The sequence below is a fragment of the Trichophyton benhamiae genome (assembly GCF_000151125.1).
Source record: "Trichophyton benhamiae CBS 112371 chromosome Unknown contig01356.0, whole genome shotgun sequence".
NCBI lineage: Eukaryota > Fungi > Ascomycota > Eurotiomycetes > Onygenales > Arthrodermataceae > Trichophyton > Trichophyton benhamiae.
In genome coordinates this window covers 20,975-42,212 of record NW_003315100.1, presented here as the reverse complement: position 1 = coordinate 42,212, position 21,238 = coordinate 20,975, and the positions used below count along the sequence as shown (strand labels likewise).

At 48.4% G+C, this 21,238-nt stretch overlaps 8 protein-coding genes across 8 annotated transcripts; 5 read left to right on the top strand and 3 right to left on the bottom strand.

Annotated features, from left to right (window-relative positions):
* Positions 1–462: 462 nt before the first annotated feature.
* On the top strand, positions 463–1,833 carry ARB_00382 (uncharacterized protein; the record flags this gene model as incomplete). The annotated part of the gene is made up of 3 exons (XM_003013152.1): positions 463–874; positions 968–1,293; positions 1,393–1,833. The coding sequence occupies 3 exons, from the start codon at positions 463–465 to the stop codon at positions 1,831–1,833; spliced, it is 1,179 nt and encodes a 392-aa protein (XP_003013198.1).
* A 963-nt stretch (positions 1,834–2,796) lies between these two features.
* ARB_00381 (cytochrome P450 monooxygenase, putative) lies at positions 2,797–4,468 on the top strand (the record flags this gene model as incomplete). Its single annotated transcript, XM_003013151.1, has 2 exons — positions 2,797–4,240; positions 4,332–4,468. 2 exons carry the CDS (start codon positions 2,797–2,799, stop codon positions 4,466–4,468), a joined length of 1,581 nt encoding a protein of 526 aa, XP_003013197.1.
* Positions 4,469–5,050: 582 nt separating this feature from the next.
* ARB_00380 (uncharacterized protein) lies at positions 5,051–5,878 on the top strand (the record flags this gene model as incomplete). Its single annotated transcript, XM_003013150.1, has 1 exon — positions 5,051–5,878. The coding sequence occupies one exon, from the start codon at positions 5,051–5,053 to the stop codon at positions 5,876–5,878; it is 828 nt and encodes a 275-aa protein (XP_003013196.1).
* A 739-nt stretch (positions 5,879–6,617) lies between these two features.
* Positions 6,618–7,180, bottom strand: ARB_00379 (uncharacterized protein; the record flags this gene model as incomplete). The annotated part of the gene is made up of 2 exons (XM_003013149.1): positions 6,618–6,768; positions 6,819–7,180. 2 exons carry the CDS (start codon positions 7,178–7,180, stop codon positions 6,618–6,620), a joined length of 513 nt encoding a protein of 170 aa, XP_003013195.1.
* A 1,282-nt stretch (positions 7,181–8,462) lies between these two features.
* Positions 8,463–10,435, top strand: ARB_00378 (uncharacterized protein; the record flags this gene model as incomplete). The annotated part of the gene is made up of 2 exons (XM_003013148.1): positions 8,463–8,607; positions 8,703–10,435. The coding sequence occupies 2 exons, from the start codon at positions 8,463–8,465 to the stop codon at positions 10,433–10,435; spliced, it is 1,878 nt and encodes a 625-aa protein (XP_003013194.1).
* A 435-nt stretch (positions 10,436–10,870) lies between these two features.
* On the top strand, positions 10,871–11,947 carry ARB_00377 (uncharacterized protein; the record flags this gene model as incomplete). The annotated part of the gene is made up of 3 exons (XM_003013147.1): positions 10,871–10,984; positions 11,174–11,209; positions 11,279–11,947. 3 exons carry the CDS (start codon positions 10,871–10,873, stop codon positions 11,945–11,947), a joined length of 819 nt encoding a protein of 272 aa, XP_003013193.1.
* A 375-nt stretch (positions 11,948–12,322) lies between these two features.
* On the bottom strand, positions 12,323–14,491 carry ARB_00376 (PHD finger domain protein (Ing1), putative; the record flags this gene model as incomplete). Its single annotated transcript, XM_003013146.1, has 4 exons — positions 12,323–12,915; positions 12,981–13,168; positions 13,365–13,996; positions 14,120–14,491. 4 exons carry the CDS (start codon positions 14,489–14,491, stop codon positions 12,323–12,325), a joined length of 1,785 nt encoding a protein of 594 aa, XP_003013192.1.
* A 743-nt stretch (positions 14,492–15,234) lies between these two features.
* On the bottom strand, positions 15,235–18,570 carry ARB_00375 (uncharacterized protein; the record flags this gene model as incomplete). Its single annotated transcript, XM_003013145.1, has 4 exons — positions 15,235–15,773; positions 15,838–16,211; positions 16,263–18,295; positions 18,364–18,570. The coding sequence occupies 4 exons, from the start codon at positions 18,568–18,570 to the stop codon at positions 15,235–15,237; spliced, it is 3,153 nt and encodes a 1,050-aa protein (XP_003013191.1).
* Positions 18,571–21,238: the final 2,668 nt, after the last annotated feature.

Genomic DNA, 21,238 nt, shown 5'->3' with positions numbered 1-21,238 from the left:
GCCATCCTTATTATAGAGAAATTTCCGTTTCGTTTCTATTCTCGGATTCGCATGTACGCTGATTGCAACCTGGGAGGTGGTGTTAAGGTACGGTTTGCTATTCTTCAGAGCTCTCTTCATTCAATTTTACAGCTTGGATAAATAACTGACAAGAATAGTCTTCTCGGATTTGCTTTACTTGACGGGGGCACGGCTGGTCTTATTTGGGGGTTTCTAGCTGTCTCATGCGGCTTCTCACTGGTATTCGCAAGTCTTGCAGAGATAGCTTCAATGTGAGTTCTCTCTGTTGCTCCTGTTTTACATCCTTGCATCGTGCTGACTGCAATCAGGTCCCCTACGGCTGGTGGTCAGTATCACTGGGTTTCCGAGTTCGCCCCACCGAGCTGCCAAAAATATCTTAGCTATATCACAGGTAAGAGCCTCATTTTACACCTTATGTCTCCGTTCTATCTTTCCTAAGAAATGATCACAGGCTGGTTATGCTCGACCGGATGGCAGTGCGCTATCGTTACAATTGCATTTTTGGCCGGAACGATTATCCAGGGCCTGTTGGTATTAAATCTACCAGAGTACATTCCCCAGCGCTGGCATGGCACGATGTTGGTCATTGCCATCTCAGCATTTTCGATCATATTCAACACTTTCCTTGCGAAGAAGCTCCCCTTGGTAGAGGCTCTTCTTCTCTTGCTTCACATAATCGGTATAATTGCAATCATTGTACCACTCGTGGTACTTGCTCCCCGCAGCAGCGCCGAAGTTGTTTTCACGAAATTCAACAACGGCGGAGGATGGAGTACTGCAGGGGTCGCGGTCATGGTTGGGCTGCCCCCAGCCATTGCGTCGATGATAGGCTATGACTGTGCAGTGCACATGGGTACGTACACTTCTTCATGCAAGAAACCCTGCAATAGCTGCCTTATCCCTCGGACAACTTGCTGATATGTTATACCTTCCCTTTACGCTATAGCCGAGGAAATAAAAGATGCATCGAAAACACTTCCCCAAGCCATGATGAGTGCTGTGGGCGTCAATTTCGTTCTAGGCCTGGCTGTTATTCTCACCATATGCTTTACCGCCGGAGATATCGATGCAGTCCTTGCAAGTCCAACAGGATTCCCGTTTATCCAGATATTCTTCAACGCTACCCACAGTCATGCAGCAACCAATGCCATGACATCGATCGTCGTCATTACACTCGTTGCAAGCACTATCACCGAAGTGGCAACTGCTTCCAGACAGACTTGGTCATTTGCCAGGGATAGGGGGGTGCCATTTGCTGATTTTCTGTCCCACGTAAGTAAAAAAAAATCTAATTACCCCGTTAACGTTCTGCATGGCTACCCAGATTTTTAATTGTCTGTTCCCTGCTGACACGCTACAATTAATAACCAGGTCAATCCATCATGGAACATTCCTCTTCACGCCGTGATAGTCTCGCTAGTTGTGACTATCTTACTGGCACTAATCAACGTTGGCTCAACTACCGCCCTAAATGCCATTACTTCTCTGACAGTCGCCTCCTTGATGAGTGCGTATCTGATCTCCATCGGGTGCATTTTGCTCAAACGCATTCGCGGTGAAGCACTCCCTTCACGGCGCTGGTCTCTTGGCAAATATGGAGGGTTCATCAACGCTGCAGCGATGTTGTTCCTCCTCCCGCTGTTTATATTCTCCTTCTTCCCATTGACTAAGGAGGTAAACGCCACGACGATGAACTGGAGCTCGGTCATCTACGTGTCAGTCATCTTGTTTGCGACCGTCTACTACTTCGCCTATGGCAAGAAGACATATGTTCCTCCAAGCTCTCTTGTGAGGAGGCCTGTCAAGCCCTGAGGTCTCACGATGGCTGGTATCTGTGTTTTGCATTTACATTCTTTTCCCCCTTTCCACTTTTTCTCCTCTCTTAACATTCCCACTTCATATATACTTGGGTATCCCGAAATCGGCAATTCGGGACGGCGAAGGTGGCTTGTTTTGCGACTTTATTCTTTCCTCTTTGACTCTTTTACCCCTTTCTTGTTGTACCTATATAAAACGGGCGCTCTTGGTTTTGTGGTTCGAGCGGGAACTATATAAAACTCGCCCGTTGGCTCCCCCCATTCATTAAGCTGAATATCAAATGAAAACAAAGCAAAAAATCACAAAAAGAAATACAACGGCTCCAGTTATTATAGTTTACGGCTAAAATAATACGGATTGCTCCTCTTAGCACAAGGAGCAGCACTGTAAGACCCAGCGCAGGTTGGGGGATATGCCTGGAGCTTCGATCAAGGGGGAAAGTATTTCCGCGGATTCTGCATGATGGCGGAGCTGCCACGATAGCAGATTCCCACATGAGCTGCCATGGATACAGGCCGGGACTTCATGTTTCTGGAGCGTGGCCGGTGTTGTACAGCCATATGGAAGACTTTTGGCGTAATTGTGCACTGGGTCGGGGTGGATGTGATACATATACATATTATGCGAGGGTAGGACGGGATATCGAGCGAAAGTACCAACGTCGAATCAACGGCGTGCTTTTCCAGGCTCTGGCCGCTCGTTATCTACATCTCCGGTTAGATGGCTGGTTTATAAGAAAGTGCAAGGAATACCTTGGCTATTTTAGTTATGCTTTCCGCAGGGCCTGTTTTTCGCGGGGGTTGTGACGGGTTTATATGGGAATGCACCTCTATATATATGAGTTGGAGACAAGCCCCCTTTTTGACGAGAGCGAGATATCCAACGCACAGCAACACCACGCTATTCCCAGTCAGCCATCTCTGTTACTAGAGAAAGGGAAAGTGGGAGGCCATCGTCATGATTTACCTACTCGCCATACCCGTCCTCGCGGTCTGCGTGTACCGATATATCATCTACCCCATATACTTCTCGCCGCTGGCCCGGATCCCCAAAGCGCACTTCACTTCTCCGTTTCTTCCCACATGGCTATGGTGGATACGCAACTACCGATGCCGTGAAGTATCGACCATCTATGCCTTGCACAAGAAGCTGGGGCCGATCGTCCAGCTGGCCCCGAACGAAGTCAGCGTCAACTCAGCCAACGGGCTCAAGACCATATATCTCGGCGGGTTCCCCAAGGACAACTATTATGAAGACTTGTTCATGAACTATGAGCGATATCCCAACTTGGCCAGCATGCTATCCTTCAAGGCTCACTCAGAGCAGAAGAGGATGGTGTCTCGAGTCTATTCAAAGTCTTTCATCCTAGCCTCGGAGGATCTGAGAGTCGCCTCTGAAAAGCTGATCTGGGAGAGATATCTGCCCATGTTTGAAAGAATTGCACTGCCATCGTCGTTCCCGTCTGATCGTGAGGAGGAAAGACTGAAACTGGGCCCTGAAAAGACGCTGAACGTCTTCCCTCCTTTCCAGGCTGTGGGTATGGATTTTATGACAGCATATCTCTTCGGAATTGATGCTAGTACAGACTTCCTCCGTGACACTGAGTATCGAGACCACTGGCTGAAGCTATATTCCGTGTTCAAGACACAGCTCCCAAAGCAACGAGCATTTGGAGAGGTTGAGAACCTCTGCCTTAAGATGTGTGATCAAGTTGCGAGCCAATTGTCGTGCAAGGAGAAGGGGGCGGCCGAGCTCAAGACCGGTTCAACCAAGCCAGTGGTATACGGTCAACTCTTCAACGGCATATTTTCTCAGATCAACCCAGACAGTGATGCTGAAAAGGCTGATGCCAGGTTCCGAGTTGCCTCCGAAATGATGGACCATATAGTTGCCGGCCACGAAACAACCGGGATAACACTAACTTATATCGTCTATGAATTGTCGCAGAACCCTGAACTACAAGCAAAGCTACGAGAAGAACTGCTCACCTTGTCTCCTCCGATATTCTATAAACAAGACAGCACCTTGGAATCTTCCAATGCCGAAAAGGAAAAGGGCAGCAGACTCCCTTCATTCCATGCGCTGGATGAACTCCCCTTGCTTAATGGCATCGTGCATGAAACTCTTCGAGTATATCCTGCTGCACCGCTCCCATTACCTCGGGTTGTTCCCGCTGGCAAACCAGTAGAACTGGAAGGCTACCAGATACCCGCTGGCACCCGAGTAATGTCCTCCGCATACACACTGCACCGAAACCCAGAGGTATTCCCTGAGCCTGAGAGCTGGAAGCCCCATAGATGGATTGAAGCGGATAAAACGCACCTTGAAAAGATGCGACGACTCTTCTGGGCCTTTGGAAGCGGCGGAAGGATGTGTCTGGGAAGCAACTTTGCTCTTCAGGGTATGTATAATTTGAAAATTTCAATAATATGTCTATCGGCAATCCCCTTGTGTTCAAGAGCCCTTGGCTGACCTACGTCTGTCTGTTTAAGATATCAAACTCGCCATTGCCGCACTTTACACGAACTATACTACCTTTGTCGTTGGAAACGATAGCATGGAACAAACTGAAACATTCATAGCACAGCCAGTCTCGGGGAAGCTGATCATTGGAGTCAAGCATGTTTAAGGCAAGAATATCTGTCACAGGTTGAGGACCTAGCTAGCCAGTTATGATTAATGTGAATGGAGGAAGATTATCGTTCGTCAGTATAACATAACGTGCTTTGAAATGCAAGACAACGCCCACTATCTCCAGTAATTAGGGAACAGTCACAATTTGTCAAGCCTTCCTATGAAACTTCTACCCGGCCCTGTGCCGGATCAACGATAATCCCACAAACCGAGCCATCAATTGGGGGTGGTTTCTTTTGATAGAGAGCCATTTAACAAACATTATAAAACTCATAAAGCCTTGACTGGGTATACTTTATGGCTTCTACTCCGTATATTTTAAGCTCGTCTGGCTCCAGAAGTGGGAATGAAAGTTCGAGCTCATATCAGACTCTGCCGCCGGATCCTGCGTTATGATTGGGTGGCTGGCCCAATATAAAGCTTGGCATGGAGGAGGCTCAAGTCGCCAGTCACGTGCAAGGCTGTTCCTTTTGTTAAACGCGGACGTCGATCTTGAAACGTCTGCCTGCAATTCACTGCGAGTTCAAGCAGATACGGTCAGCCATGTCGAGGAGTGATGCCTCACTACTGGCCTGACATGCCTTTCGATTATCTGGAGTGGCTGGTTCCTGTCCTACCAGAATCATGGCTTATATACCTTTACGAGCAGGCTAAAGCCCAGAAACCCACCCACCTCCACGACGATCCGTATGTGAGGCCAGTGATAAGGATATCAGACAAAATTGCTGTAAAGTGCGGGCATGGAGTGGCCCCAGGTGAGGCTGCGACACAGCAATATGCCTATCAACACCTCGATCGACGGGTTGTTAGAGTTCCACGGGTCTACCGCTACTTCCAAGTGAAATCTAACTCTTCATGGCCGATAGGCTACATTTTTATGGAATATATCCCTGGGAAAACACTCGAAGAGGTAGACCTAAACAATGATGACATCTCTAAGCGTCTCGCTGATATTGTCTCCGAGCTTGCAACAGTATCTGGGGGTGCTATACCAGGACAAATTAATGGTGGGACACTTGAAGGATACTTATGGGGGGATGATGGCACAAAAGATGTTTTTCACTCCGTTGATGATATGAATCACTGGCTCAACAGGCGACTTAAACTTCTTAACAAGGAGATAAACCTACGGCCATACCCGCTTGTTCTCTGCCACCTTGACCTTTGTCGTCGGAACATAAAGCTATTGGATGACGGATCTCTATGTTTGCTTGACTGGGGTCATTCCGGCTTTTTCCCACGGTTCTATGAAGTCGCTGCTGCTCAGTGTATCAATGATGATGGTGCTTACATCCGAAGTCTCTCTAATGCCGTTAAAAACCAAGCAAACCTATCTGAAGACGAGGAAAAATGCGTTTGGCTGATTTTGAGGGCTCGAGCGGCAAGTTTGCGCTATATATTGTGAGTCAATACGCTTAGTGGAATATGATAAAGTTGACTAACCTTTCTGTAGTGAGCCCCGCGAGAATAATCTTCGGACTCTTGCTGACATCGAATCGTTGCCGCCGTTGCCGCCTCTGCCACCTGTGGAACCCTTACCGGACAAATGAGACTTAAGTATCATTTAAAATTAATTCTGAATACTGCCCTTCGCACCTAGCTATAGCGAAGCAGTCAATCTCAGGTTTTGTGGCAAAGCTCTTTCGTACCCATATTTCCAAGCTGTGTGATATAATATAACTAATAACCTTTTCACACTCTCTATCAACCCTTCACTCTTTCTCGACTCTCTACTCGTTTAACTACCTATCTTAGGGCATATCGGCCTTCTTGTTTAGGGCAGAATCAGCGGACTCTTAGATGATAGTATATCTCGAAATCAAGTGGGTAAGACGTAAGGGATGTAGGCAGCATAGTCTTCTGTAGATAGGCAGCAGTGAGATTTTAACAACATTCTATATGGCTCTCTACCATAGAGATATTATAAGTAGGAGGCCAAGTTTATTTTCTTAAGAATGATTTAATCTTTCAGGTGAGATAAATTGAATAGGCGGTATGCCGACAATAATCCTTCTGAGATGAGCCATTTCAAAAATTGTATAGGTGAATTTAGGGGGTAGGGGGGCCTCACCGGGCCGGAAAACTCAAGTCTTTCTAATGCCTGCCGTTCATACATGTGTCCTTGTACTTTACCCCTTAGGTTCCTACACGAAAGCTCCAGGAACTATCGCCTCGAATTCGGGGGACTTGTCTCGAGAGTAATTGTACTGCAAGTCATTATAGGCTTGCATGATAGCGTCTTTGCCATTCGGGTGAATGTAACCGGCACCCTCCAAATCCTCGATAATAGTTTTCCTATCCTTACGTTAATGGACTGAGGGTAGTCATATTTCTAGGATACTTACACCCAAAATCGACATCCTACTCCACTAGGAGCTAGCCTGTAGTTGCGGCGTCCTTTTGTTAGGATAAGTCGGGTAACATGATCGACAGTCAGCCCTGTAACTGCTGGAATGTCGATATCGTGGAGGGAGCTGTGTGATGATTCATATTCACACCGGGTTTCGGCATATGTGCCCATGGTATCCGTAGGACCTGCCTTAGTCATATTCAGTCGCACAGACTTGTCATTGCCTGTGAGGAGAAATATGGAGGCATGATTTCCACTACGGGTATCTGATTCAAAAAAGTACCCGGTTGTGTGCATGGTAACCCTGATGACAGTGATGGGGAGGAGGAACTCCTCTGGTTTGAGCGTGGGGGCCATGACTGCTCAAAGAGGGTGTTTGGACTCGGTAGTGTCAAAGACAACTAACCTCTTTGCCGCTGATTGGGTCTGTGTTTTTGGTTGAATGGCAAATTTGATAATGTAATATCGTATCCGCAGGGTGTAATTGCATGGAATCATCTCCTCAAGAGTGAGGGCGAAAGGCTGGTTTAAATAAACCAACCTCCCCCTCCTTCCACCAGGGGTATATCATGACGGGCGCGTAGAGTCTCCCGTTGTATGTACACAATCTACTTTACTACCTTCAGAAGGCAGCAATATAGATTGCGAATACAGATCCTGGAAAAAAAATGCGGGTAACGCCTTCCATGCAGGGCAAGGGGTTGTAGCCATACCACCTGGTATATATCAAACCAGGAGGACCACTCGATTCAGCCAAAAGAGTGACAGTGCATTGAATGAGACAAGGACGGGTCAGATACGTAGTGATCCGACAGGTCGATCCGGTTCCCTGGGTCTGCGGCTGTTGGGGGCCGCGCAGAGAAATGAGAAAACATCGAGATGAGTCACAAATGTAGCCTATCATCAGAGGCACGTCGTGACTGAGCCAAAAGAGTAAGCCCGCAGCGGAGTTGTCGTACTGGCATGCGGCTCGAAGCAGATGAACGGTTGGATATCGTGTGCTCTTGGAATGGTCCAGGTGATGCTGAATCCCTGTCGGAGGCCCTGTGTGGATGGCTGCGCCGCATGGCTGGGCGCGTAGCTACAGGAGAACAGATTTCAGCCTCCAGGAACTCGCATCTCTCTGAGCATATTTTGGTTGGTAACCAAATAATAAATCCTGGTATCACATTCAAGAACTTTGGGGATGTCGGATAGCTATGTAGGTAGGGGTTAACTGGTGAATTGTCAATGTATAGTGAATGGTCACCTCCCTACTGGTTGATGCAACGGGTATCCTAAGCCGGCAGCCAGTCACAAGCCCCATTAGTCTCTATCCATCATCCGTCTCCGTGGGTATCAAGACAGCAAGCTGGTCAAGAAGTTGTCAAATCTGAAGATTCGCCCTTCCGTCGTCCTTCCGGTTATCAAACTTGACCGTTCACGTGACACATCTTTTTTTGGCTTCTTTTTCTTCGATCCAAACGACCAACTGCGAAAGAAAGGCAGCAATGTCAACGCTGCAGACGAATTGTCTCTCTGCCCGTGTATTTGTTTCAATCCGACCTGCAGCTCTGCCCTCCAGATGGGTCCAGGCCATCTGATCAACGCCGTACAGCACAGTGGGAGCTGCCAAAGTAGCTTGCACCAGGCGTGAGCCATGGCACCGACTTCTCCCAGCGCATCTGCGTCTTACAAGAAGAAGGATGGAACGCTGGCGATATCGAGCGATCTTCAGTCTATAACGTGGACTCCTAAAAATGGGTCAGATAGCTTGTTGTCGTTGCAAACAGCGTCCGTCACCAGTATGTTGCCAGCTGCGCCCAGGTGCTATGAGCAGCAGACGTGGGGAGCGGGAGTCATGATTTTGTTGGCTAACATGGAAGATTGTCTTGACCAGACTTACAGCAGACTCCCGTTAATAACCCGAAGGTTATGCTGAAAATATTTGTCCAAGGACCACCGCCAGGTCAAGGCCAGAGCCAGGAAAGCGCAGCTCCGGTTCCATACGTTTTTACATTTACCTCGCCCTCTAATGCTCGCGCCGAGGCTGATGCGATCAAGGAAGCTCTGAATACTATCATTCAAAATACAAAGTTAGCCCAGACGCCGGCACGCGATGGCACACCCACGGCGCCTGCAGCTGCGAAACCGCCATGGTACGACGATAATCGCCTCAAAGCCGACATGGCTCTGCAGCAGTCTCTGTTGAATTCTAACGAAGGTCTAAAGCGTGTCTTTGCGGAGTCTCTGCGAGCAAAGCCGGCTTCAGTTACACACGGGCAGCTTGTATCTCAGTTTTGGTCTTCTCGAATACACCTGCTGCGGGCCCATGCTATAGAAAAATCTCAGGAACAAGGAGCCTATAACGTATTGTCAACTGTCAAGCCGCGAGTTGAGGATAAGCGAAGGCTTAATTTGAGCAAGGAACAGATCCAGCTGATTTTCAGCCAGCATCCGTTAGTTAAAAAAGTTTACGATGAGAACGTTCCTAAGGTGGCAGAGGAGATATTCTGGTCTCAATTTTTCCAGAGTCGCCTTTTCAAGAAATTGAGAGGCGAGCGGATAACGGACGCTGACCCGACGGACTCCTTACTTGATAAATACCTGAAGTATGATGAGAATACGGGACAGCCTGCTAACGAATTCGAACGGGTGCCCCATCTTATCAATCTAGAAGGAAATGAAGAAAATGTCTCTCAAAGACAAGGTAATCGACCTTCCTTTGATATGAGACCAACACCGGTAGACAAGGTTCCTATAATCAGGACTTTGAACTCCCTCAGTGAAAAGATTATGAGGAATGTGGCTCCAGCCGACCAGCATCTGACCAACGCTGAAAATGCGGACAGAGAAGTCTATAACGAGTTGCAATTGCGAGATCTTCGGGAGCAAGAGGAACAGAAGCGTATCATGTTGAATATTCGCGATCAAAGCCGCTTCTTTTCTGAAGGAAATGCTGGTGAAATCAAGAAAGAGCAAATTGTAGCGAAACAAGATCCAACAGCCAGCTTGGATATGTTGCGGTCAGACTTCAGTCGGACATACATAGATACGCCGCAAGTTAAGCTAAGTCGCCTTGTCGAGCCTGAGGATGGGGATAGCAGTGATGAAGAGCAATCAAAGCCCAAGAAAGAACCGGTTGGTTCAAAGGCAAGTCTAGCAAGTGCCAAATCCCAGATCTTTGGAATAATCGGGCAACGAAAGGCTCAGGCAGACCCGGAGTCCTCTTCGAGTACTTGTGGCCTTTCACAAACAATCTTTGATCGCCTAGCTCTGACGCATGCCACCACAACTGAGTTTCTAACTCAATTTTGGAATGCGTTTCTGTCGGGAAACCCTGATCGAGCTTCTGAGATTGCATCAATGGTGGAATCACTTAACAGAGCCATGGATCGAATAAACGAGGTTGCAAAGGCAGCCGAAGCAGAACGGCAGGTCGAACTTGACAAGCTCAAGAAACATGCGAGAGAGGTAATGGCTTCTACGGGTAGGAGGATTCGTCTCGCCGAGGTTGATGGCGGCGAAAAGGTTGTCAAGCAGCTTATGGGCCCAACTATTAATGCGTTATCAAAGGCCACAGCCGAGTATCAAAAAGCCCTTGCGCAGCAGACGGCAGAGGGACAGTCTTGATTTTAGCATCGGTGCATCATTTCTTTGGACACTGAAAAAGGGGTTCTGAGGAATTCGGAGTCTGGCTGCATTCTATATTGGAGGCAATGCTATTTATTCTAGATATCATCATGAGCAATATCAAATATCAAATATCATATCAAATACCAATATCAAAACATCTACATCATCCTCAAACGTCAACTTTAAGCTTTCTCTAATTGTAGTGACATCCCGGTGGTCCGTGCGGATCAAACCACTTCGGCCCATCTGGCAAGTTTCGCTCTCGATGAAGCAATCAATACTTCAAACAACACAAACACGACACGACACGCTGGGTTCTTAGCGTCTAGCATAACATGTTACTGCAAATTTAAATCTCTGGTTTGACTGCAGGCCGCGGGATCGAGAAAAAAACAGCGACGTAAACCTGAGGAGGCGAAAGAACGCATCAGGATGCTCAGCTCCGGATTCACGAATGCGCCGGTGACCAAATTGGCTCTCGTCTATATCATTGCTGCATCGATACTGGTGAGCATTGCAGATGCCAAATACCTGTTTTACATCCAAGTGAATCCACACATATGGCAGTATCATCAGCTTTGGCGGTTTTTAATCTGGCCGGTACGCTATTATTATACCCTTGACTTCCGTATCATCCTAAAGCGCCGTTGGAGTAATTGATATACTAATTCGGTCACAACAGCTCTGCTATACCAATTCAACGGAGGTTCTACAAGCGGGAATGGTTATCTATAGCTTACGAGTCATAGAACGGCTATGGGGATCGAGGAAGTTCGCGGTGAGGATCCCTGAAAGGATGATAGGTGAAATAACTCAATTACTGACTATACCATACTATAGAGCTTTATTCTTAGCACCCTTCCGTTTACAACTCTCCTCCCTCCTCTTATTCTCACGATTGTGGTCCGCCCGCTATCTTTAAATACGTTGAACCATCTCCCCGCTGGACCAACTGCAATTCTCTTCGCCATACTTGCGCAGTACCACGCTACTATCCCCACGACATACAAGTACCGTTTGTTAACCGGCTCATCGGGTAATGGACCAGCCATTACATTCAGTGACAAATCGACGATATATTTCCTTGCATTCCAGCTGGCCTTATCGCAATTGCCCCACACTATACTACCGGCATTCATAGGCTGGGTGGTCGGCTACGCATGGCGTGCTGAGCTGCTTCCAAGCAAGATATCATCATGGAGAATACCGGGTTGGATATATGGTGGCTCGCCGGAACGTCAGAGACGGCGTGGAATTCCAAGAAATAGGGGTGATGGTGATGCTTCCTCTTCTGGGACAGGAAGCAGAGATCCAGAGCGGTTAGAAGGGCTACGGCGACGGCTAGAGGGTGAATCTAGAGCTGCCTTTGTTGCTGTTGCCAGCACAGATACGGATGGGGGCAGAAGAAGCACAGGTAGTGCTGGCGGCGGGGCTGGTGGTGCGCAAGAAGTAGAGCAGCGAAGGCCACTGGCTGGGCAGATATTAGACCGGTTTAGGGGGACCTTCTGAGTATCTAGCATGTACAAAATTCAATAATAATTCAATAATGAATATATATCCACCGAGTAAAATGTAGCGCGAAAAAAATAGAGTAGAGACAAAGTCCAAGGCTAATAATAGGTCGAGTATCACGCTTGATAATATGTCAAACTAGCAAAAGCGAACACGCCTATAACGCTGGATATAAACTAGAGCCGCCGCCTCCTGTTGCCTTGAAACTATGCCCAATCGTAACGCAATGAAATAACCAAGAAACTCCAAAAACGAAAGAAGATAGACTTGTACTACTTCCCATTGCCTGATTTCGCCTTTCTCGCGCCGTCCTTGCATTCGTTACAGTACCATACAACTAAATGGAAAATTAGCCATGTCCGTAGTAACTAGTTATGTCAAAGAAAATAAATACTCACCACTCTTGGATGGTGGTTTGGTCAATCCAACACATGAGAGATGGAACCATTCCCTGGGGCAGTTCGGGTTATCGCATGCTACCATTTCTCCGAAGCTGACTTCGTTACAGTAGCAGTAACGTGGCTCCATTGGGTCATCTCCTTCTGCACCGCGAGGTTCATCAGCAGTTTCATCGGCAGCCGCGGATAAAGCCATCTGCCGAGCAGTTGATATACTGCCGGTTTTCTTATGAGACCGCTTAGGGCCATCGCCCGTCCTAGATGGGCGTGACCTTTGCTGTGACTCGGCATATGTGGAGGAAACCGGCGTCGAGTTCTTGGATGAGCGTTTTGTGGAAACACCGGTGTTCAGTTCCGGGAGGTTCGAGTAGTCCGCTTTACCATCATGCATGTGGCTAGAGGTTCCTACAGGACCCATGGAGCTAGTGTCTTCATGTTTGAGCTCAAGGGCAGCTGTCTTTGGGCTGTTTCTAATGCTATCTCCATTTGATCTGCTTGCTAATGTGTCAATTCTGGGACTCGCTGCACCTTTCGCGGATGGAGGTCTGGCATCTAACAGGTCTTTTTCTATCATTATAGTGTCAGATAATGTATTATCGAAGAAAATACTTTGTAAGCTCTAGAAAACATACTAGGGTTGCGATTTGAAGCAGACGAAGACGGCCGTTGGCGAGAAGCTGGAGTCTGATTCTGTTGTGGTCGTGATTGAGCGCGAAGGGAAGATGCTGGTGCAGGACTGTTGGAAGTGTGGCCGAGCTGAGAGACGTTCAATGCACCGGAAACGGATGAAGAGCCCGCGTTCGATGATACAGTATTCGTTCTACTTTAAAAAAAATAATATGTTAGTTCGAATTTCTTCATGGTAATGGCGCGCTTTCAACAAGAGGTATATGCTGGTGACTGGAAGGAAGTAAGCCCCTTTTGCATTATGGAATCAGGAGTAGACGCAAAGGCAGCTAGCTCTTCCCCAGATATTGGTGCAGGAATATGATGATTTCCAGGCAAGATAAACGTACCTTTTTCGTGCGGCTGAATTAGCATTAGGAGCCCTTGTTCTCTTTTTCACAGCATCTGGCGCAGGGCTCTCTTTTGATCCGGCTCGGCCACCAGCATTTGTTGCAGTACTCGCGGATCGCTCCATAGCCGTTGCTGCCATAGATTGAGTATGTTCTACCTTTCGGCGTTTCGCAGTCACAATCCCGGCGGCACCCCCAGCGGTTAAAGCCTGCTCACTCGATTGGTTGTCTGCAGTTTTACTTTTCGGCCCTGGCTTGCCTCTTCGTACGGTGATGCCTCGAGCCTCATCTGCTTCAATCTCTGCCTGGGTTCGACGTTGTCGGCGAACTGGCTCTTTCTTTGGTTCGTTATCCGCATCTCCATGGGCGGCCCTATGGCTGTTTGCACCTGCAGTATCTCTCCTAGGGCGTTCATTGACAGCAGTAGCACTTGTTTTCGGCGTAGGTTTGTTGATATATGCCCAGTGCGTTAAACTCCCAAGCCGAGCTTCATCACTCACTTCTCGCTGTACGTGCGGGTAAATAGCATCAAGTCGGCTAACATCTCGTTGGAGTGTCGCATTTGCGTTGCGTGCAACATGATTCTTTTCATCGATGGTTCCTAGGAGGTCGCCGAGAGTAGAACGGATGCTCTGAAAAACCTGTCTCGTTGGTGTGACATCGACCTAAGGTGGGATTCAGTTAGCAAGCCATCTTGAGCTCGCCAGATGTGTTCAGAATGGTTAACAAAAGGCACTGGAGAGTTGAAAGCGTACCTGCTTCGGTCTGGGAGCATCGTAGTCTACGGAGATCAGCTTCGTTGCGGTGGTGAGCAATTTGGACAACTGCTCCTCCAGCGCCCACGCTTTGCCATCAACCTCGTTCAGTAACGAATTATGTCTCCGGAACTCTCTAGGAAGTGCATCGATAGCATCGCTAAAGTGAGTGATTCCTGGATAGATCCCCGCTGGTACCGAGTTGCCGTGGACAGAACCGCCGGCTCCATGTCCTCCCCCGAGGCTTGAGGGGCCACCGGTAAGTCCACCGATAAGCGACGTGCGGCCAGCGGTCTTGGACTGTCTAGAAGGGTTCGTCCGGGTTTGGCGAGCGGTTTGGCGTATGTTGCTGGCATTGCCGCCGGTAGGCATGCTGCTCGACGCCATTGCGAGATGAACAAACTGCGCTTGTGGTACTAGGGGCTGTCTTGACGCAGAAACGAATCTGGGGCCAAGGCCACGCCCCGGAACAGCTTTCTAAGCGGAGGAAAAGCGCAGCAAAAGACCTGCTGCCTGGCCAAGTTGTAAAGGTGAAGAGGTGAAGTCGTGAAGTCGTGAAGTCGAAGAAGCCGACGAAGACGCAAAAAAGAAGCGTGACTTTGAAGCTTTCCGCAGTGGAGCCTATTCGGGTTTAGCGTGATACAAGTCTGCTTATATAATTGAAACAAGGTTTGTGGTTAAAAATAGCCTGCTTATTGTCATTTTCAATTATTTTGCACTGGATAGCTTCTAGATATAGAAATAAGTGCTATGCATTATGACATAAATCTTCTATCAAATAATATTGAACGTGGCCGCTGATGGTGAAGGGATAGTAAATTGAAGCGTATCTTGCGCTGCTGTTGATGACGTAGTGTTAGCTAAGCAGTGAGGTTTAGTCAACACGAAGTCTAGCTCCGGGTTTTGTATAGAATTTAAATAAAGGGAAGAACGACGATGACAAAGGACGGAATGAATGCGATGAAGGAAAATTATTCGGATTTATACACTATGGAAACAAAGGTGGTTGTGAAAAGGACAAATGAAAGGCCATCACACTCATGCATGTAGAAATGCTATCTTCAATGGGGGACACTTCAGCTCCCATCTGCTTTATGTTTAATTTCTTGTGCGATCTACTCGCCCTTGAGCTTTTCCTGGTGTACGGTGAAAGCGTCGTGCAATAGATCTTGCTCTTCCTTGATGTGACTGCTCTTCAAGCCAGTGGCCACACTAGCGCTTGGGTTACGACCGGCGTACAGGACATGGCGCCTGTTGTGGTGGACAGTCTCGTTGAGAAGGGTCTCAATGCGGGGTTGCATGTAGCTCCAGCTTCCGGCGTTGAGAGGCTCCTCTTGACAGAAGACAATGTCCTTGGCATTGGGGTAGCTGTCGAGGTTCTCCTTCAGCTGTTGCCAGGGGAAGGGGTGCATTTGTTCGATACGGGTGATGGCGGTGTTCCTGATACCGTTGGCCTCACGGTGCTTGGTGAGGGCAGCCCAAACTTGACCGGAGCACATAATCACGCGCTCGATTTTCTCAGGCTCATCAATCTGTTTGCCATGTTGGTCATCGGGAATAATCCAGCGGAAATGGGAATCGCCAGTGAACTCCTCGATGGAGGATCGGCAGCTTGGGTGACGGAGAAGGGATTTCGAGAAGAAAATGATCAATGCTATTAAAGACAGTTAGTACTTGCCTAATATATTTAAAAATAATCAAGACAAAAATAAGCTTACGTTTTCTGAATTGACGGTTGATCTGTCGACGGAGGATGTGGAACAAGTTGGCGGGGGAGGTCATGTAGGCAATCTGCATGTTGCAGTCCTGATGTTGTCTGTCAATCTTGTCGGCGGCTGGGTAAACGCGAGGATCCTCGTTGCAAAGCTGGAGGTAACGTTCCAGTCTGCCGGAAGAGTGCTCAGGGCCCTGGCCATCATATCCATGGGGCAAAGACATGACGAGACCAGATCGCTGAACCCATTTCGATTCACCGGAGGCAATGAACTGATCAATGATGCATTGGGCGTTGTTGGCGAAGTCACCGAACTGAGCTTCCCACATGACAAGAGCGTTAGGAGAGGTTAGCGAGTAACCGTATTCGAAACCGAGACTGGAAAAACAGTTAGCCTGATAACAACAGATCGGAATAAGGGGAACTTACGCTCCATATTCACTGAGGGAGGAGTTGGAAATGACAAAGGATCCTTGGTCGGGGCTGATGTGCTGGAGAGCAGTGTATGTGCTCTCGTTCTCTTGGTCGTGGAGGACGGCGTGACGCTGAGAGAACGTGCCACGCTCAACATCCTGGCCAGAAACGCGGACGTGGTGGCCCTCCTTACACAAGGTACCGAAAGCAAGAGCTTCAGCAGTGGACCAGTCGATATTTTGGCCCTCCTTGATGGATTTCTCCCGGTTGGCCAAGATACGCTTTAGGTTGCGGTGTGGAGTAAAGTTCTCAGGAATGCTTCCAAGCTTAGCACCAATCATCTGGAGGGTCTCTGCTTCAACGCCGGTAGGAGGGTGACCGAGGACCTCAGTGGCAAGCTCCTTGGGGGTCTTGAATCCGTTCCAGGCGGAAGTGAGCCACTCTCGACTGGTTGGGGTGTAGTCTTTGCTGCGCTCGAAGCTGTCGTTGAGCATTCCCCAGACCCATTTCTTGTGTTCATCAATATCCTCCTTGGTGAAGGTCTTCTCCTTTAGTAGCTTCTCAACGTACTTATCAATCTGGCTCTGCTGGGAGGCAATGCGCTTGTACATAAGAGGCTGGGTAAAGGCGGGCTGATCGGTTTCGTTGTGGCCTTGCTTACGGTAGCAAACGATGTCAATGACAACATCACTCTTGAACTGGGCACGCCAGTCGGCGGCCAACTGGCAGACGTGGTTAAGAGCTTCGACATCATCACCGTTCACATGGAAGACTGGAGCATCGATGGCCTTGGCGATATCAGAGCAATAAGGGGTGGATCGGGCAAAACGGGGGTCAGTGGTGAAACCGATCTGGTTGTTAACAACGATATGGATGGTTCCTCCAGTGGAATAGGCAGGTAGCGAATGGAAGCCCATGGTCTCATAAACGATACCCTGGGCAGCGAATGCGGCATCACCGTGAAGAAGGACACCCATGGCAGTGTTGAATTCTTTTTCGTCGTTATTGTAGTGCTGGATGGAGCGAGTCTTTCCAAGGACAACTGGGTCTTCGGCTTCCAAATGAGAGGGATTGGCAACGAGCGAAAGCTGAACACGCTTTCCAGACGGGGTTGGGCGCTCGAAGTTCATACCAAGATGGTACTTGACATCACCTGAGCCCTCATCAGATGGTTCGGCGCTACCGCTGAACTCACTGAAGATAGATTCATTGGGCTTACGGACGACATTGCTGAGGACGTTCAATCGACCACGGTGAGGCATACCGATGACAATATCCTTGACACCGTAGTCGACACTTCGGTCAATCAATGCCTTCATGCCGGGTACCAGGGTCTCACAACCTTCCAGACCGAAGCGCTTGTCATTGGGGAATTTGGTGGCCAAAAAGGCTTCGAAGCTGGAACTCCAGATAAGACGGTCCAGAATGCGACGCTTCTCATCGACAGAGTACTTGTATGGCTGAGGAATTTCAATACGGTCACGGATCCAGTCACAAGGAACGCGGTCAGGAATGTGGATGTATTCCACGCCGAAAGAGCCACAGTAGATCTTTTCGCAGGCATCAATAATCTCACGAAGAGTCATCTTCTTGCGGGTCTCAGTCTCGAAGCGAGGGAGGATTCCTGGGCCAAGAGCAAATTCCTCGTCAAGGTCCTTCTCAGTGAAGCCATAGTGGGACAGCTCGAGTTCCTTTGGCTTGCTGTATCCAAAAGAATCAGCCTCCCCGCGAATGCCGAGAGGGTCAATCTTTGCCTTATGGTGTCCACGAGCCTGATACGCGCGGACAAGAAGCTGGACCTTCAAGTGGTTGGAGACGTTCGTTCCGGCTGCGTTTCCAGGCATATGTTGAGGAACACCGCCTGTAGGAGTAGGGACAATGGTGGGTGGAGGCTGGAAGGCTTGCGAGATGGGCATCTTACCCTCTTCCATGTTGTGAAAGTAGGTGCGCCATGAAACGTGAACGCTTTGAGGGTCCTCCTTCCAGGCCATGTACATCTCATCGATGTAGTTGGCGGTGTTGCCCTGGAGGAAAGAGTCATTTGGGTCCTATGTACACAAGCTAATTAGTTCAAAAAGTAATTTTTTTTCAATGTCAATAGAAAGGCTATACGAACCACTCCTTTGCTGGTCTCGCCAGTCGCAACGGCATAGCCCCTAGTCTGCTCCCAGGCTTTTCTGGCACAGACAACACCCAGAGGTTTGCGGGCTGTCAACTGAAGATTTGACCTTGCTCCAGAACATATCGAGCGAGTATACGATTGTCTGAGAAGGGAAGAAGCTCCGGACGCCTTCAGCGTCACAGCTCTTGTTGTTCGAAACATATTCACAAATATATTAAGAAAATGAAAAGAAAAAAAAAAGACGTTCTAATGAGAAGAAGTGCCGGTTAGCCCATCTGCTGATAATAATATACCAAAGGTTCTTCTGCTTTGTTTCTTCATACCTATAAGATATTATTTTCCGGACCGCCCGATCTAGTAATTTTTTTTATCGACGTTTCAGCCGCGTTTCAAAGGGATGCAAAAAGAAGTTCAAATACGACCAGCCAAAGAGGACACCAAAAGTATCGGAGTATATAATGGATGTCGAAAGAGGCTGGAATTATCGACTATATCTGCCGTTCCGCCTCACACGAACTCGAGGTCATCAGAACGTCTCCCTTGATTCAAGAGAGACAGGTGTAGGTATAATTCAGGATCTGCTATTTGGATTCTTTCGTTAGTTAAGATTCAGAAAACAACAGAGAAAGAGGGAAGAAAAAGTAATAGAACAGATCTCAGCGAGTACTAGGGGGAGAATATGGGCTGAACGAGCAAAAGAGGCTCGGACGGCACCGCAGAAAAAGCAACAATCAATAGATCAGCTCATGAGCTGCATACAACCTCCCATAGACTCACACGACACAGCTGCTCCGGGCAGCTAAAAGGGGGCTGGCTTGCAGGGAAAAGACAGACGAGGATACGTACGGGTAGAACCAGTCAATTGCTCGCAGACGAGGCGAGATAGAAGCACGAATGCAGGATATCGCGAGACAAAAGCAGGCAGAGTCAAGACGGGCGTTGCGAGAGAAAGACGATTGAGGTCGAAGTTGGAGCCGGCGGAAAAGACGAAGAGAAAAATAGGACAGCAAGCCTTCCCGATCGGGTAAAGGGCCGTAACATGATTAAGTAAGCCGGCAGAAAACTGGGCCGGATATTAATTACATGCCGCCTTTAGCTCGGGCAGTGGCGGCGGTTACCGTACGATACGCCCGGGGCTGGGGCAGTCTGCTGACATATTACGGCTGCCAGCCAATAATCGCCTGCCCATGATGAGACCTGGGTGCAACAGCTCCAGGCCCAAAGAGGACTAGCGTGTAACGCAGTATTGCCCGTACAGATGTCTCTTTCTGCACGATTACATCAGCCGATGCTTATTGGCGGACCTTGCGGGTTGCTGCAGCTTCTTATTGGTCCATTAATTGTTCCAAGTGGCAGTGCCTCCGATTTTTTGTTTTTGTTGTTTTTTCGTTGTTTTTTTTTCTGTTTGAAACTTCGATCTTGTTTTGTATCGTGGCAGAGTTTTTTTGTCCCTGGTCTTCGTCCAGCCTAGTAATTGGCCTTTAAAACCTCATATATCAGCTGGACATGGAGGCCTGCAGAGGTTAAAACGGCTCTGTCGCTATGACGGGGTCAGCCGTTGCCGTGGACATCCAATCTTGTTACATGGATGCCGTAGCCGATCACCTGATCGGCGATGGACGCCCTTTAATATAAAAAACCTTCTTGGACACGTTGGATTTTGACCTCCTGGATATGCAGCTGATGAGAAGCAGCCAAGTCTCTTTCTTGACGCCCTATATATGACTACACTTCCAATGCATGGCCTCGTGGACTGACAGCTGTGAATATTTGGCTTGTTGAATTACCAGCTGTTGGCAGATCGCTGGGTGCAGCGGCTTTAGCCCCATCACGGAGCAACATTCCCCGTGAGTCGGACATGGTCCTGTATCACGGGGAGCCAGCTCCGTATTCTCCGTCAAGGTGTCGGTGGTCTCCATTTATGTAATAGTCGACATCCACTCCGCCTCATAGCTATTGGACCAGAGAATACTCGGAATGTCAAGCGACTTCATGCTAAGTTTAAGCTGGGATATACAAAAGTATATACTCCGTGGGCCTGCCAGTTGGGGGAGCTTGCGCACTAGCGAGATACATCCTATTTGAGCAAGTCAATACGTGACAGAAGTGCCCTCCTCGCCTGTCCGAAGTACACTCCCGACCCTTCTTCTGCAAATCATACCTAAGCTTGTTGCTTGATTCGATCCAACTCCCCACGCCTGCATTGTGGCCCATATAAGTAACCCGGCAGGTCATGGGCTCGCCCTGTGTGGGTAACGATATCAAACAGTTACACCGCCAGGAGGTGAACAACCTTGTAAAGCAGCAGCAGGCCTTCCCGGCAATTGTGACTGCCGATTGAGTCATATAGCCAACGATATAGCCTGTATTGCATATCTCTAGAAGGTTAGCTGTCAAAGGCCTCAAAGTAGGTTCAATGTGGAATGCAGACTTTAATAAAGCTCGGGGGTTGCACCTTGTTTAATTCGTTGACTGGATGAGGAGCAACACGTCCACGTACTCTGTACTCTGTACTCCGTAATAGTGTATTTGTTTACCGTTTACTCTGCTTTTAACAATATATGATCAGATTTAACTGTGAGCCGAAGAGCAACTAACTACAGAGTACTGCTTCCCAGTTGCATATACCTCTAAATGATCAAGGCGGTCGTATAACTAAATCACGTTAAAATATTATAAATAACTAGCGCATGATCAACACAAGTCCTTTGTCTATCAAAGCCTGCTAACCTACAGCAGCCTAGTTGCGTCCAAGGATATCCGAAGGCGGCAAATAACGTTAGAGGAAAAGCAAGTGGTCGAAATATGGAGTGCCTAAGCTTCTCGTGAGAGCGGAAAGGCGGGAGCGGCACGTTGCCGCACCCAACAG